General features: G+C 36.4%; 1 protein-coding gene across 1 annotated transcript; it reads right to left on the bottom strand.

Moving 5' to 3' along the window:
- Positions 1–930: 930 nt before the first annotated feature.
- On the bottom strand, positions 931–11,593 carry fshr (follicle stimulating hormone receptor). Its single transcript, XM_089122133.1, has 10 exons — positions 11,409–11,593; positions 7,885–7,956; positions 7,314–7,388; positions 7,120–7,191; positions 6,742–6,816; positions 6,566–6,646; positions 5,336–5,404; positions 5,153–5,227; positions 4,744–4,929; positions 931–2,676 (listed from the first exon to the last, which is right to left on the bottom strand). The coding sequence occupies exons 1-10, from the start codon at positions 11,591–11,593 to the stop codon at positions 1,533–1,535; spliced, it is 2,034 nt and encodes a 677-aa protein (XP_088978259.1). The 3' UTR covers positions 931–1,532.
- Positions 11,594–11,933: the final 340 nt, after the last annotated feature.

Genomic DNA, 11,933 nt, shown 5'->3' with positions numbered 1-11,933 from the left:
AACAGCTCTCTGTCTCAGAGCTTAAACATTATTGCAGGTGCAAAGATAAGGACAGGCAGGACTTGGACAGAGTGAAACTCGCTCCTAACTGTGCCTCAGTTTGTGTAGCCTGCTGCACTTTACTTTAGTGTGGTTTTCCAGTGAAGGATTTTTAAATGTTGGCCTACCGTAAAAGTCCGTTTGACTTAAAAATCTCCCATACTTTTTAGACATCCTCTCTCATACTGTGGGTGGCCAGTGAGGTTATTGTGACCTTGAACAAACCATTCCAGTGCTAAAGTTCTGGAATATTTGCGATAAGAGAGGATGATGGCAAGGGCTATAAATGTCTTAGTTTCAACACTCGCGAGAAATGAAATAATACAATAGACAAAAAAAAAAAAAAAAAAAAAAATTGAATGATCCTGTAGGGTTTTTTTGTATGTTGTGTAATTACATTTATATGATGGCTATTCTTAATTCAAAAATGAACAAATATACAAAACACACTCCTCATCTAAAAAACTCACTCCTCAGTTCTCAAAAGCTCAGCACAAATCCTTAATTTAATGGGATTGTTCACCCAGAAAGTGAAAATTTAATGTTATTCCAATCTTGTATGTCTTACTTTCTTCTATGGATCACGGAAGTGATTCTGTTTCAGTTACTTTTGTTATCTTTCATTGTATGGAAAGGCCAGTAAAACATTTTACAAAATATGTGACCCTGGATCACAAAACCATATGTGGCAATAGCAAACAATAGATTATATGGGTTAAAATGATCATTTTTTCTTTTATGCCAAAAATCATTAGGATGTTAAATAAAGATCATGTTCCATGAAGACATTTTGTCATGATTCAATGTATTTTTGTGAGTGAATGCAGCACAATTGAGGACTTCATGCGTTGCATTTGGACAAGTTTAAAGGCGATTTTCTCCATGTTTCGATTTTTCTTTTTTGCACCCTCAGATTCAAGATTTTCAAATAGTTGTATCTCAGCCACATATTTTCCTATCCTAACCATATGGAAAGCTTATTTATTCAGCTTTCAGATGATGTATAAACTTTCAATTTTATAAAGCTGACCCCTATGCCTGGTTTTGTGGTCCAGGATCACATATCTCAAAGAAGAAAGAGTCATGAAGGTGAAATGATGTGATGCCAGAATTTTGGGTGAACCATCCCTATAAATTTGACAACTTTTCTACAAGAACACTGAGAAGTATTAATTAAATTGACAATATGTCATGCTACATTCTTGTTGAAAGATTAAGAGATCTACATTATTCATACTAAAGACATCACCTAATCTCATTCTTTTAACACTAGTGCATGCAGGATATGTCAAGAGTAAATCAAGCAGCATCTTGTGAATGGTTTAAGTAGGCTACTTCTAAGACATCTGAATCAGTTGACCTGAGAGGTCAAGCATTATGAGACACTTTCACCCCATAGAAACCTTTAAGAATTCTATATCCAGATTCCACATTTTCCTTATTTATCCTAATTTTTGCCTCAAAGCAGCATGTGGTTTCAGCTGGTCAGCTGTCTAACGGTGGATTGAGTTAGTGGTTTGTATTTGGGCGATGTGCATCAGGGAGTAGAGTGTTCCATCACTAGTCTTTGGCGAAGGCACCATGGCTCCATTTTGCCCCGAAGAGATCTCCGTGCGGTAAATGTGCGCACGTGTTTTAAAGCAGCCGAACCGGCTGGTCAGAATGAAGAAATCCCTCTTGAAGGTTTTAGTGAAGAAGGCGTAGAGAAATGGGTTTGAGCAGGAATTTATGGGGTAAAAAAGCACCAGCAAGACTTTAGCCTGAGAAACTGTGATCAGTGGTAGTTTTAAGGCAGCAGAGATGGCGAAAAACGAGATGGGCGCCATACACAGGAAGTCTGTGAAGATGAGCACGGCCATGCGCTTGGCTATGCGCATGTCTGCGTTGGCAGGAACGAAGGCAGGGTTGCGGACGGTCAGGTAGATGCGCATATAACAGATGCACACAACCAGAAAAGCGGCTACGTTGAGGATGAGCAACAGCACAACGTATCCTTGTGAAAGCACCGTTTCCACATCCATTGGCAGGCAGATGCTGGTCTTCGTGTAGCTGCTCACTCCCAACATGGGCATAAGAGCTGTCAGCAGGGCGAAAAGCCACCCCGCTGCCATCACTGCGCAGGCATGGCGCAGGCGCAGCTGGCGCTCCAGCTCCATGGCATAAGTGATGGTGTGCCAGCGCTCGAGGGTAATGGCAGTCAGGGTGTAGACGGACAGCTCGCTGGAAAAGACCGTGAAGAAGCCGGCCACGTGGCACCCTGCTCCCATCTGCCAGTCGATGCCATAGTTGTAGTATTGGGACTGCGTGTAAATATCCACGCTAGCGATGAGCAACAGGTAAATTCCCATGCAAAGGTCCGCGAAAGCCAAGTGGCACATTAGAAACCTGGGAACGGTTAGTTTGTAGCGACTGGTGAGGAGCACCAGGAGAACAACCAAATTTCCCACGATGGCCAGTATGCAGATGAACCAGATGAGAACACGTAGGAACGTAAAACCCATGATGTCTTCGCAAGGGTTGAATGCATCTGGTGTAGGGTAGCAGGTCACTTCTATCACGTCCTTACAGTGGTCTTTAAAAAAATCTGGCTCCAGGCTGAGGGCACCGGGGTCGTTACAAATTTGATTCTTTACAGATCTGTGTGAAACACAAAAAATATCCGAGTGGACAGTTAGGTTTTCACTGTTAAAAGAAGACAATGAAAAGTTCTGTCACCGTTTACTTACCCTCATGTTGTTTCAAACCTGTATGACTTTTTTTCTACCACGGATCAGAAAATGATACCTTTAGCAGAATGCTCATGCTGCTCTTTTCCATATAATGAAAGTGTATGGTGACCAGCTTATACACATTTTAAAATGACAAAAAGCATCATAAAAGTAGTCCATAAGACATATTGGTATATGTGCAATTTTCTATATGAGCGCTTTGTGTAAAGAAAAGCATTTGTGTATATTTGCCCAAACATCGCATAGTCTTGTTTTTCTTGTAACCTGTTGTGACATGCCACATTTGAAAATGTGATTTTTAAGATGCAATGTGTGATATTTCTAAATGCAATATAAGATCCATAACTATGTGTTCAGTGGTGTATAAAGACCTTACTCAATGAACCGTTATGTTTTTATTACCTTAGAATTAGACATTTATATCTACATAACCGCGGGTACCCCCTTCTATGAAGGTCGACATATTGTGACATCATGTTTGTACCATAGCCGACAGCGATCAAACAACGCTACAGAGTGCATTTCTAAGCCAATGAAACCTAGAAGCTAGCCAAAAATAATGTGAGTAGTGACTTTTTTTTCCCTTGTCAGTGGTGTAAAATATGTAGTTGGATTGTTTCATGTAACTTGGTTCTTCTCCCTTGCTGTGTTATGGCTTTGACAATAAGCTGATTAGTACTATTGACCGTAAAACAGTAACGTTACAGGGTCACCAACCCGTCCATCTTAAGACTCCCTCTTGAAAGCATATAAAGTTGATCGCGAAGAGTTTACAAAACCAGAGAAAAAAAAACTATATCTGTATTCATTATTATTTATTAATTTGTGTGTAAATAGTGTCTAGGGGATGCGGAGGCATGTGCGCTGTTACTCCGCGCGCACCTTTGCACTCATGCGGACTTGTTGATTATAAGCAATCCTTTATGCTTTAACCAGCTCAGCCACAGCCTTACAGCATAACATCTCGTATTAGCCAGCTAAATTTCTTCATCTTTTCCCTCGCTGTATTATGAGTTTGCTATGTGGGGAGAGATGTGCTGGTTAGGTTTGTGAGACAATCAGCTGATTACTATTATTAAGAACCTTGATCCTTACCTGACTATGGCTTTGTAAACGTTATCCATGATGTGGTTTATAATGGACTGTGTTACAGAAACAGTGACAATGTCACACACTTTTGCTGTCTCAGACAACATGTTTTAGCAACCGTAGCTTCTTCGAAAGGGAGGGGTGAGCAGTGGGCTGAGCCAACTCGCAAGCGAACCGCTAAATGCAGCTAAAATCTACACACTGCACCTAGAGCAAAAGGCCAACAGACTACAGTAAGACCAGTTCACATCGACATTAAATGTTCAACCTTATCTCATAATTACTAAAATAAACTATTTTGGGAAATGCTTGTCATAAAGATAGGATTTCAAACAGCTGTTCAGGTTTTTGTATTAGCCATAGTGTTTATCCATCAACATCAAATACAAGAGTACAGAAACTATAGACTAATCCAGATGGCAGCAAAATACCCAATCTTAGTTTTATGTATAACAGCAGTGAATCTGGGTGACCAAAAGTACACATTTTATTCGTTAGCCAGCTTTTCTTCACTATGCGATGGAAAAGCAATTCTGACGCATTGACGATACACGACTATCTGTGTCAGTCATAACGAACTCACAGCCGCTCATCCAAAATAAAGTGTTTTTTTTTTCGCAGCGAATATTCGTCAGGTCGTCCATAAAACAAACCTTTATTGAGCTTTTTTTTTGTAATTTTTGGCAGCTTTTCGCTTTTTGGGACCATCTATTTACAGTGTATGGAAAATAGCAGCGTACACATCCTGTCTAATAACTCCTTTTGTAAAGGAGTATATTTGTGTAATATTATTTTGTAAAGGAAAGAAACCATATCGGTCTGGAACAATATGAGAATGAGTAACTCCTAACAGAATAAACAGTTGTGATGTAATTATGTAGCTTACTTGTGCTTCTTGAAGTTTTTGAAGGCACAGCAGTGGCTGGGGTATGTCAGATTGGCTTGCGTGAGCTCAGTAAACAGCTCTAGGCTTGGAAGCCTCCTTAGAGAGTAGACTGAGATGGCTGTCAGAAGCTTAAGGGTCCACAGCATGCTTTCTGGTAGCGTCTGGACAGCAGTACGTGAGATGTCCCTGTAATGACAGCAGCCATATCAGTGTCCAATGCAGGATTTGATGTGTGTAGATTGTTGTTGAACTATATGCACACACTAATAGTGTACAAACCAGGTAACAGGTTTGTGTGAGTGTAACAGGAATTGCTGTGAGAGCTTATCCTGAGGACATAGAGAGGGTGTGTGGTGCTCCAGCTGGTGAGTTGTATTGTTGTTGAAAATTCAGAGCTGTTCATGCTTACAGAACGATGGGGCCTTCAGCTCCTATAAAGGCGTAACTGTGGATGTGATTCAGCTGCTGGTTTCCCATGAGAAAGCTGTGAGGAAGAGAGAAAAGGGGATTAGACGGAAGATTAGAGGTTTTATGTGAGATGCTAATTTATAAATATATATATATATAAATAAAAAAATGTAACTGAACTTACAGTTTCTCAATTTTGGTACCATTGAATGCATAGCTGTCTATATCACGAATCCCATTCTTCGTTAATCTCCTACAAAGAGTACGTCAAGATAGACCAGTTTCCAAAGGTTTAGGGCAATACAGTAATACAGTATTAACAGTAAAACAGTGGGAAATATTAACAACTTTTTCTTCATTAATATGGCCTATTTTAATAAGTAATTTCTTTCTGTGATGCAAAGCTTAATTTTCAGCATCATTAATCCAGTCTTCAGTCCCACGATTCTTCAGAAATCATTGTGATATGCTGATTTGGTGCTCAAGAAACTTTTCTGATTATTATCAATGTTGAAAACAGTTCTGCTGCTTTAATATTGTATTGTCCTTAATAACGAATCCTGTGCTTTTAGGATTCGTTGATTAATATAAAGTTCAAAAGAACATCATTTATATTAAATATATTTAGCCTATCTTTGTAACATTATACATTTTTACTGCCATTTTATCAATTTAACATCATTGCTTAACACAATTATTATTACTGTATAACTACTGTCAGCCCGTTCTCATCCCAAGGCGTCATCGAACTGATGCTTTAGGTACCCTTTAGCATCAGTTAGATGACTTTCCTAGTGGTCTAACCCTACCCCAGACCTAAACCTTCCCGCGTCAACTAACTGACGCTAAAGGGTGCCCAAAGCGTCGGATGTTGAAGCATGGTCAAAAGTGTCAGTTAGATAGACGCCTTGGGATGAGAATGCGTTGCTACTGTTTAACTTTTAAACAGTAGTGTATATATTATAAACAACAAATCTGTTACATTTTCATGTATGGTAAACATTTTGTAGTCAATTTAATGTAATTTTATGTAATATTATATCACCACCATATGGGGTGGTGATGGTGCAGTGGATAAGACGCATGCCTTTGGTGTGAGAGACCCGGGTTCGAATGCACCGTGAGACACCAATGTGTCCCTGAGCAAGACACTTAACCCCTAGTTGCTCCAGAGGCATGTGACCTCTGACATACATAGCAATTGTAAGTCGCTTTGAATAAATGTAAATATTATTTTAAAACGTTTGAACAGGTTTAACAGCTTGTGTTTGTCATTTACTCCAAGACAAACTATTCAATTTAAATGCAAGTATAGTGTGCATTATTATTCAATAAATCAACAACCCGTCACATCATTCATTCCTCACATAAAGAATAACTCTTTGGGAATAATCAATCACACAGCTGGACTTACAGCTCAGTTATGGTGGCACTGGTCAATCCAAGGAAAGCGTTACTGGGAATTCTCTCTATGTGCATGTTATCTTGTAGATCACTGGAACATAGATTTGATATAGCAGATTTGAACAGTATATACAATTTATTCTAATTAATATATATTAAGACAGTGAGACATGATGAAAGACTTACAATAGAAATTCAAGAGCAGCTGAGTTGATTTTTGAAAAATCAGGCAAGATTTTAAGACCAGTGTTTGATATTGTCCTGGAGGAATATGCACATGTGCAGAGAGAGAGAGAGAGAGAGAGAGGGAGAGGGAGACAAGTATAATGAATGTAATACGTCAGAGTGGCATTTGTATTTTGTCTTTCCATCTGTAGCCTTTGTTTCCTGTGAGAAACATTTGATATGGATATTGACCTGTGATTCTGCTTTTATTGATGTCTTTCAGGACACTTAACACAACTCAAAACTCATACTCCCAATAAAATGCTGAACTACAGTTTGAAACCACAATGATTCAGAGTTTACTAGACACAAGAGTAATGAAGACAGAAAATAACTCACAGATATCGTAGCTTTGGAAGTCTCCAGAAGGCGTCTCTGTGCATCACAAGGTTTTTGGATTTTGTAATAGTTCTGTCAGATAGGTGGATAGATGGGTTATTATGTGTTTCATAATATTTACTGCAATATTTGATTACAATGTGTCAACAAGAATGTGACACGACGTTATTTCAACACGCAGTGCAGCAATATACATTTCCTGTAGTTCTGTCAGGTTGGAGAAGGCAAAGGCTTCAATTCGCTCAAGAGCACCATTCTCGGACACCACTCTGAAGAGGAGAATCATAAAGCGACGTTAGTATGAATGTATAAAGCTTATTGCAATACATCAAATTGATACAAAATCTTAATTGCCAAGCGCAATGTTCACTATTCACATCTATTGAAGTCCATTGGGGGAATTCGAATCACTTCACAAATACTGCTTTGAGAAATAAAATAGAATGAATTGACAATAAGAATCCCATTTGTCAATTTCTCTCACTTAGGTTTTGCTGTATTTTCCTGTGATACATATCTCCTGTGTTTGGGTCCCTGTTAAACATCATGTTCCATATTAAAGTCTAAACATATTCAATCAAGACTAAATATCATGTGTTTATATGCGCTTTTGCTAAACTAAGCCAAAAGCCAGAAAGAGTTATGAGCATTCAGTAGCAATTTCTCTGGTTTGAATGCTTTCTAATCTCCATGTGCATTCTTGCTGAATATGCACTTCCATGTTTTAGTAGTAAACATCTCTGTATCCTTCACTCTTACACTCACATTCTCTTCAGCTCATGTAGTTCAGACAGGGCTGCTCGGTGAATCACGCTGATCTGAGTCAGTTTGATCTCCCTGCGTAAAATTAAATAGAAGAGATGTGATTCACCATCCAATAATTCATTAATAATAGTTATAAATATCAGAGTCTATTCAGATGTGAATGTTTTGTGAGCAATCAGATATAAAAGTTGGGATATGGCCGTTTTGTTTAATTTTGCATCCACCAGATTGCCACTCATTTATTTTCAATCTAATTTAATTTACGTTGCAGCCATTTTGGTCTTGACATTTGGTAAGACGTCTAGGCAGCTGTTTTCTATAGGAAATGGGCATATTTTCTATCATAGCTGGTATTTACTTGAATAGAGAGTGGGCTATGAAATCTTGCAGTCTGGCTGAAATCACAACTTTTTTTTACATTATTTTATTTTTTATTTTATTTTATTTTTATTAACCATGGTCATTTACGTGAATTCAGAAAGTGTGTGCTCTTAAAAACTCTTTCCAAGTGTATTTGTGATCTCTCTCTCTCTCTCTCTCTCTCTCTCTCTCTCTATATATATATATATATATATATATATATATAGTTTTATACATTCTTGTTATTATATATGTGTGTGTGAGAGCTGTATCCTCATGAAAGTAAGTATGAACAGAATGAGTCAGAAACTAGGTCATTTAAGATGTGAAATGTTATGAGAAATAGGAACATTTACCAGTAGCCTATTTACAGACAACTGCAAATGATCTATTTACTGTCAAATTTTTTGTGTAATTGTTTTTGCACACTGCCATTAGTGTCTGTGTTGTTCCTGTGGATATTCATTCCTGTAATCCCTCAGAAATGCAAACAGCACAATTACACAAAGCACACTTAGTGCCTTTTAAAGCAAATGGTGTTGGTACAAGAGATATGGAGATCAGAAAAATCACTATATCTTTGTTATATCATTTGACTGTTTTGATTCTTGTTATTTTTACTTATTATGTCCTTGACTGAACTTTGGGAGGGTTTATTTGTATGGCTGACTAGCAGTGGAAGCGATCATTTTTGATCATTTTGTGATATCGTTTGGTGCTGTTAGTGGTGCAGAAAATACACACTGCAGCTTTAAGATCTCATCATACATGACAGAATCAGGGTTATTATTATTAACTAAAACTAAAACCATAAATAAATAAAAATAAGGATACAAATTTAACATTTAAGTGAAATAAAATCCAATAATAATAATAATAATAATAACAATATATAGCTAAAAGTAAAAATATAAAATTATGTTATATATAAAATTGAATTCAAGATTTTGACAAAAAATAGTATATCAATGGGACGAATCTGATGTTTCAGAGACATTTGCCTTGATCTTTGCCATTATAAAGAGAGAAAACATCTGGAAAGCACAGAAGGGTTCATTCCTGTGGTGCCAAATGGCACGCTGAGAAACACAAGCTGACAAACTTGTGGTGCTCTTTCCATAATGGAAATGTAATGAACCCAAAGCATAGACAGACATTTGTGTGAAATGTGTGATCAAGCAGAGCATCTTGAGATGCATTCAGCTGGGCAGCCTTATCCAAACTGACTGAGAAGTCGGAACAGAAATAATAACCTGCTTGAGGAGCCAAATATAGTTTCATCTTCATGTTTACCTCTCTGTCTCTTTGACTGGCTGAAATGAGTTGACTTAAATAACAAATGACTTCATGCAATACATTTGAGATAAAAAAAAAATAAAAAATAAAAAAACACACACTCCCCCGTATATCAGTCTTGAGAATTCATTTGAGGGTCAATAGCCTTGAGAAAGAAAAAAAAATATTCTGGGTCTCACAACAGAAACATGTATTTTCTCCAAAACCACAATAACAAGCTCTGGAACAATAATAAAGTCATTGCGATTCTCAGATTTTTTTTTTTTATTTATTCATTTAAAATGATTATTTATTTCATCATTTTATTTAAAATAAAAGTTTGAAAAGTATCATTAAGTAATAGTAAATTAAGCATAGCAAATTAAAAATGAATTCAATGTGTAATGAAATTAGATTATAATGATTGTATTTAACATTACAATTTTTATTTAGGCATTTACGATATTATAGTTTTCAGTCATTTTTAAATCATCTCTTATTTTTATAGTTTTAATTAATTGAAAATTTAGTACATTTGATTTGAGCTTTTGTCATTTCGGTAACACTTTATAATAACTGCACGCTATTAATCATTAGTTAAGCATGAGTAAACAGTTAAGACATCATTTATAAAACATTAATAGACATTAATATGCAGTTTATAAATATAGCTATACATGCTTTTTTCTAGATTTATAAGCATATCTATAATGCGTTTAATGATTGTATTTTCATACTTTGTTAATGATCAATTAATAATTTAAATGAAGTATAACATTATTTGCAAACCAGTTGTTTAAGAGTTGTCATTCATTCATACAGTAAGACCACTTAGAAAGTGTAAGTAAATGTAGTAAATACAGGTAGTTATAAAGCATTTAGTAGTGGTCAGTTAACTATTTTTGTGAGCTAATCTAAAGTGAGGACTATTCATGCTTTGTAAAGCATTTATAAAGGCGATTTAAAGACTCGTCAATCTTCTAAACAGTAAAATGTAACAAACACAACACAGTGATACAGAACATAGAAATATTTAACAGCCTTTAAAAATGCTTTACAAGGCATGACTAGTCCTCACTTTAGATTAGGTCACAAAAATAGTTAACTGACCACTACTAAATGCTTTATAACTACCCAAATTAATCCTTAATTACAGCACTATATACATGTTGATAAAGCATTTATTAACACATTAAGTAACCATCACTATATGTCTGAATAATAAGATGTATGAATGTACATTTAAATAGTTTATTAATCATTTACTTACTCGCTCTAAGTAATCATATGAACCACGGACAACTCTTAAATAACTGGTTTATAAAAAATGCAATTCTTCATTTAGAAATGATAAATTGATCATTAATAAAGGATGAAAATACAATTATTAAACAAATTATAGATATGCTTTTAAATCAAGAAGAAAGCATGTATAGCTGTATTTATGAACTGCTTATTAATGTCTATTAATGCTTTATGAATGATGAAGTAATGGTTTACTCATGCTTAACTAATGATTATTAGCGTGTAGTTATTATAAAGTGTTACCGTGATTTCTTATCAGTTTTTTTTTTTTTTTTTTATAATTTTAGAACTTATACTTTGTTTATTTCAGTTACAGTGCTCATTTCGGTTGCAGTTTTCCATATTTATTCAATTTTATTTGAAACTTTAAAAAAAAAAATCTTGTTTTAGCTAACAATAACACGTAGCTTCAACATCCAAAACAACTATGTGGCAACAAAATATTTTAAATGAATATAAAATTGAAATGCTTTTCAATGTGGAACTTCATGTCCTTAGCTATTTAATACCTGAAATTCTAGATCTGGTTGTATGTAATACATGCATTTTAACGTGCATTTGTGTGCGTGTTTGTTTATACTCACACAAATGTGGTATTTTTCGGTATATTTCTTGGCATCTCATGGACCTTGTTGCCCAGACAGAAGAAAACGCCAGTCGTGCCATTAAATGTGCAGAAATGAGATCCAGCAATCATGCCTTCTGTGTGTGGCATGGACCAGCCGAGACTAAAGCAGAGCATCATCCACCAGACCATTTTCTTTATCATCTTCTCCTTGAGGTGGAAGAGTTTTTACAGTGTTTGTGAACTGAGGCCTCTATAGTGTAGCGTCCTTAAGCAGTTGCAGGTCTCCTCTGATGTTCAGGTGTGTGCTGGGCTGGGCCGCTCAGATTGGTCTTGGTAAGGAGTCTATGTGTGTGCTGTTTTCTGGTTGTAATGGTCTGTTCTGGTGAAGCTAAAGCCGCAGGGAGGCTGATCTCTTTCTTAGAGGCGTGTTGGTCAGAAGCTCTACAGCCAGAGCCAAGGGAGACCTTGGGAGAGAGGTCCTCTGATAACAAACAAATGTTTCGTTCATTCCTCCCCTCCGAATCTCATTTCTTCAGAACGT

The sequence above is a fragment of the Pimephales promelas genome, chromosome 17 (genome assembly GCF_988280905.1).
Source record: "Pimephales promelas chromosome 17, fPimPro1.hap1.1, whole genome shotgun sequence".
NCBI classification, from domain to species: domain Eukaryota; kingdom Metazoa; phylum Chordata; class Actinopteri; order Cypriniformes; family Leuciscidae; genus Pimephales; species Pimephales promelas.
The sequence above is the reverse complement of the archived record's forward strand: the minus strand, read 5'-3'. Positions and strand labels throughout refer to the sequence as shown.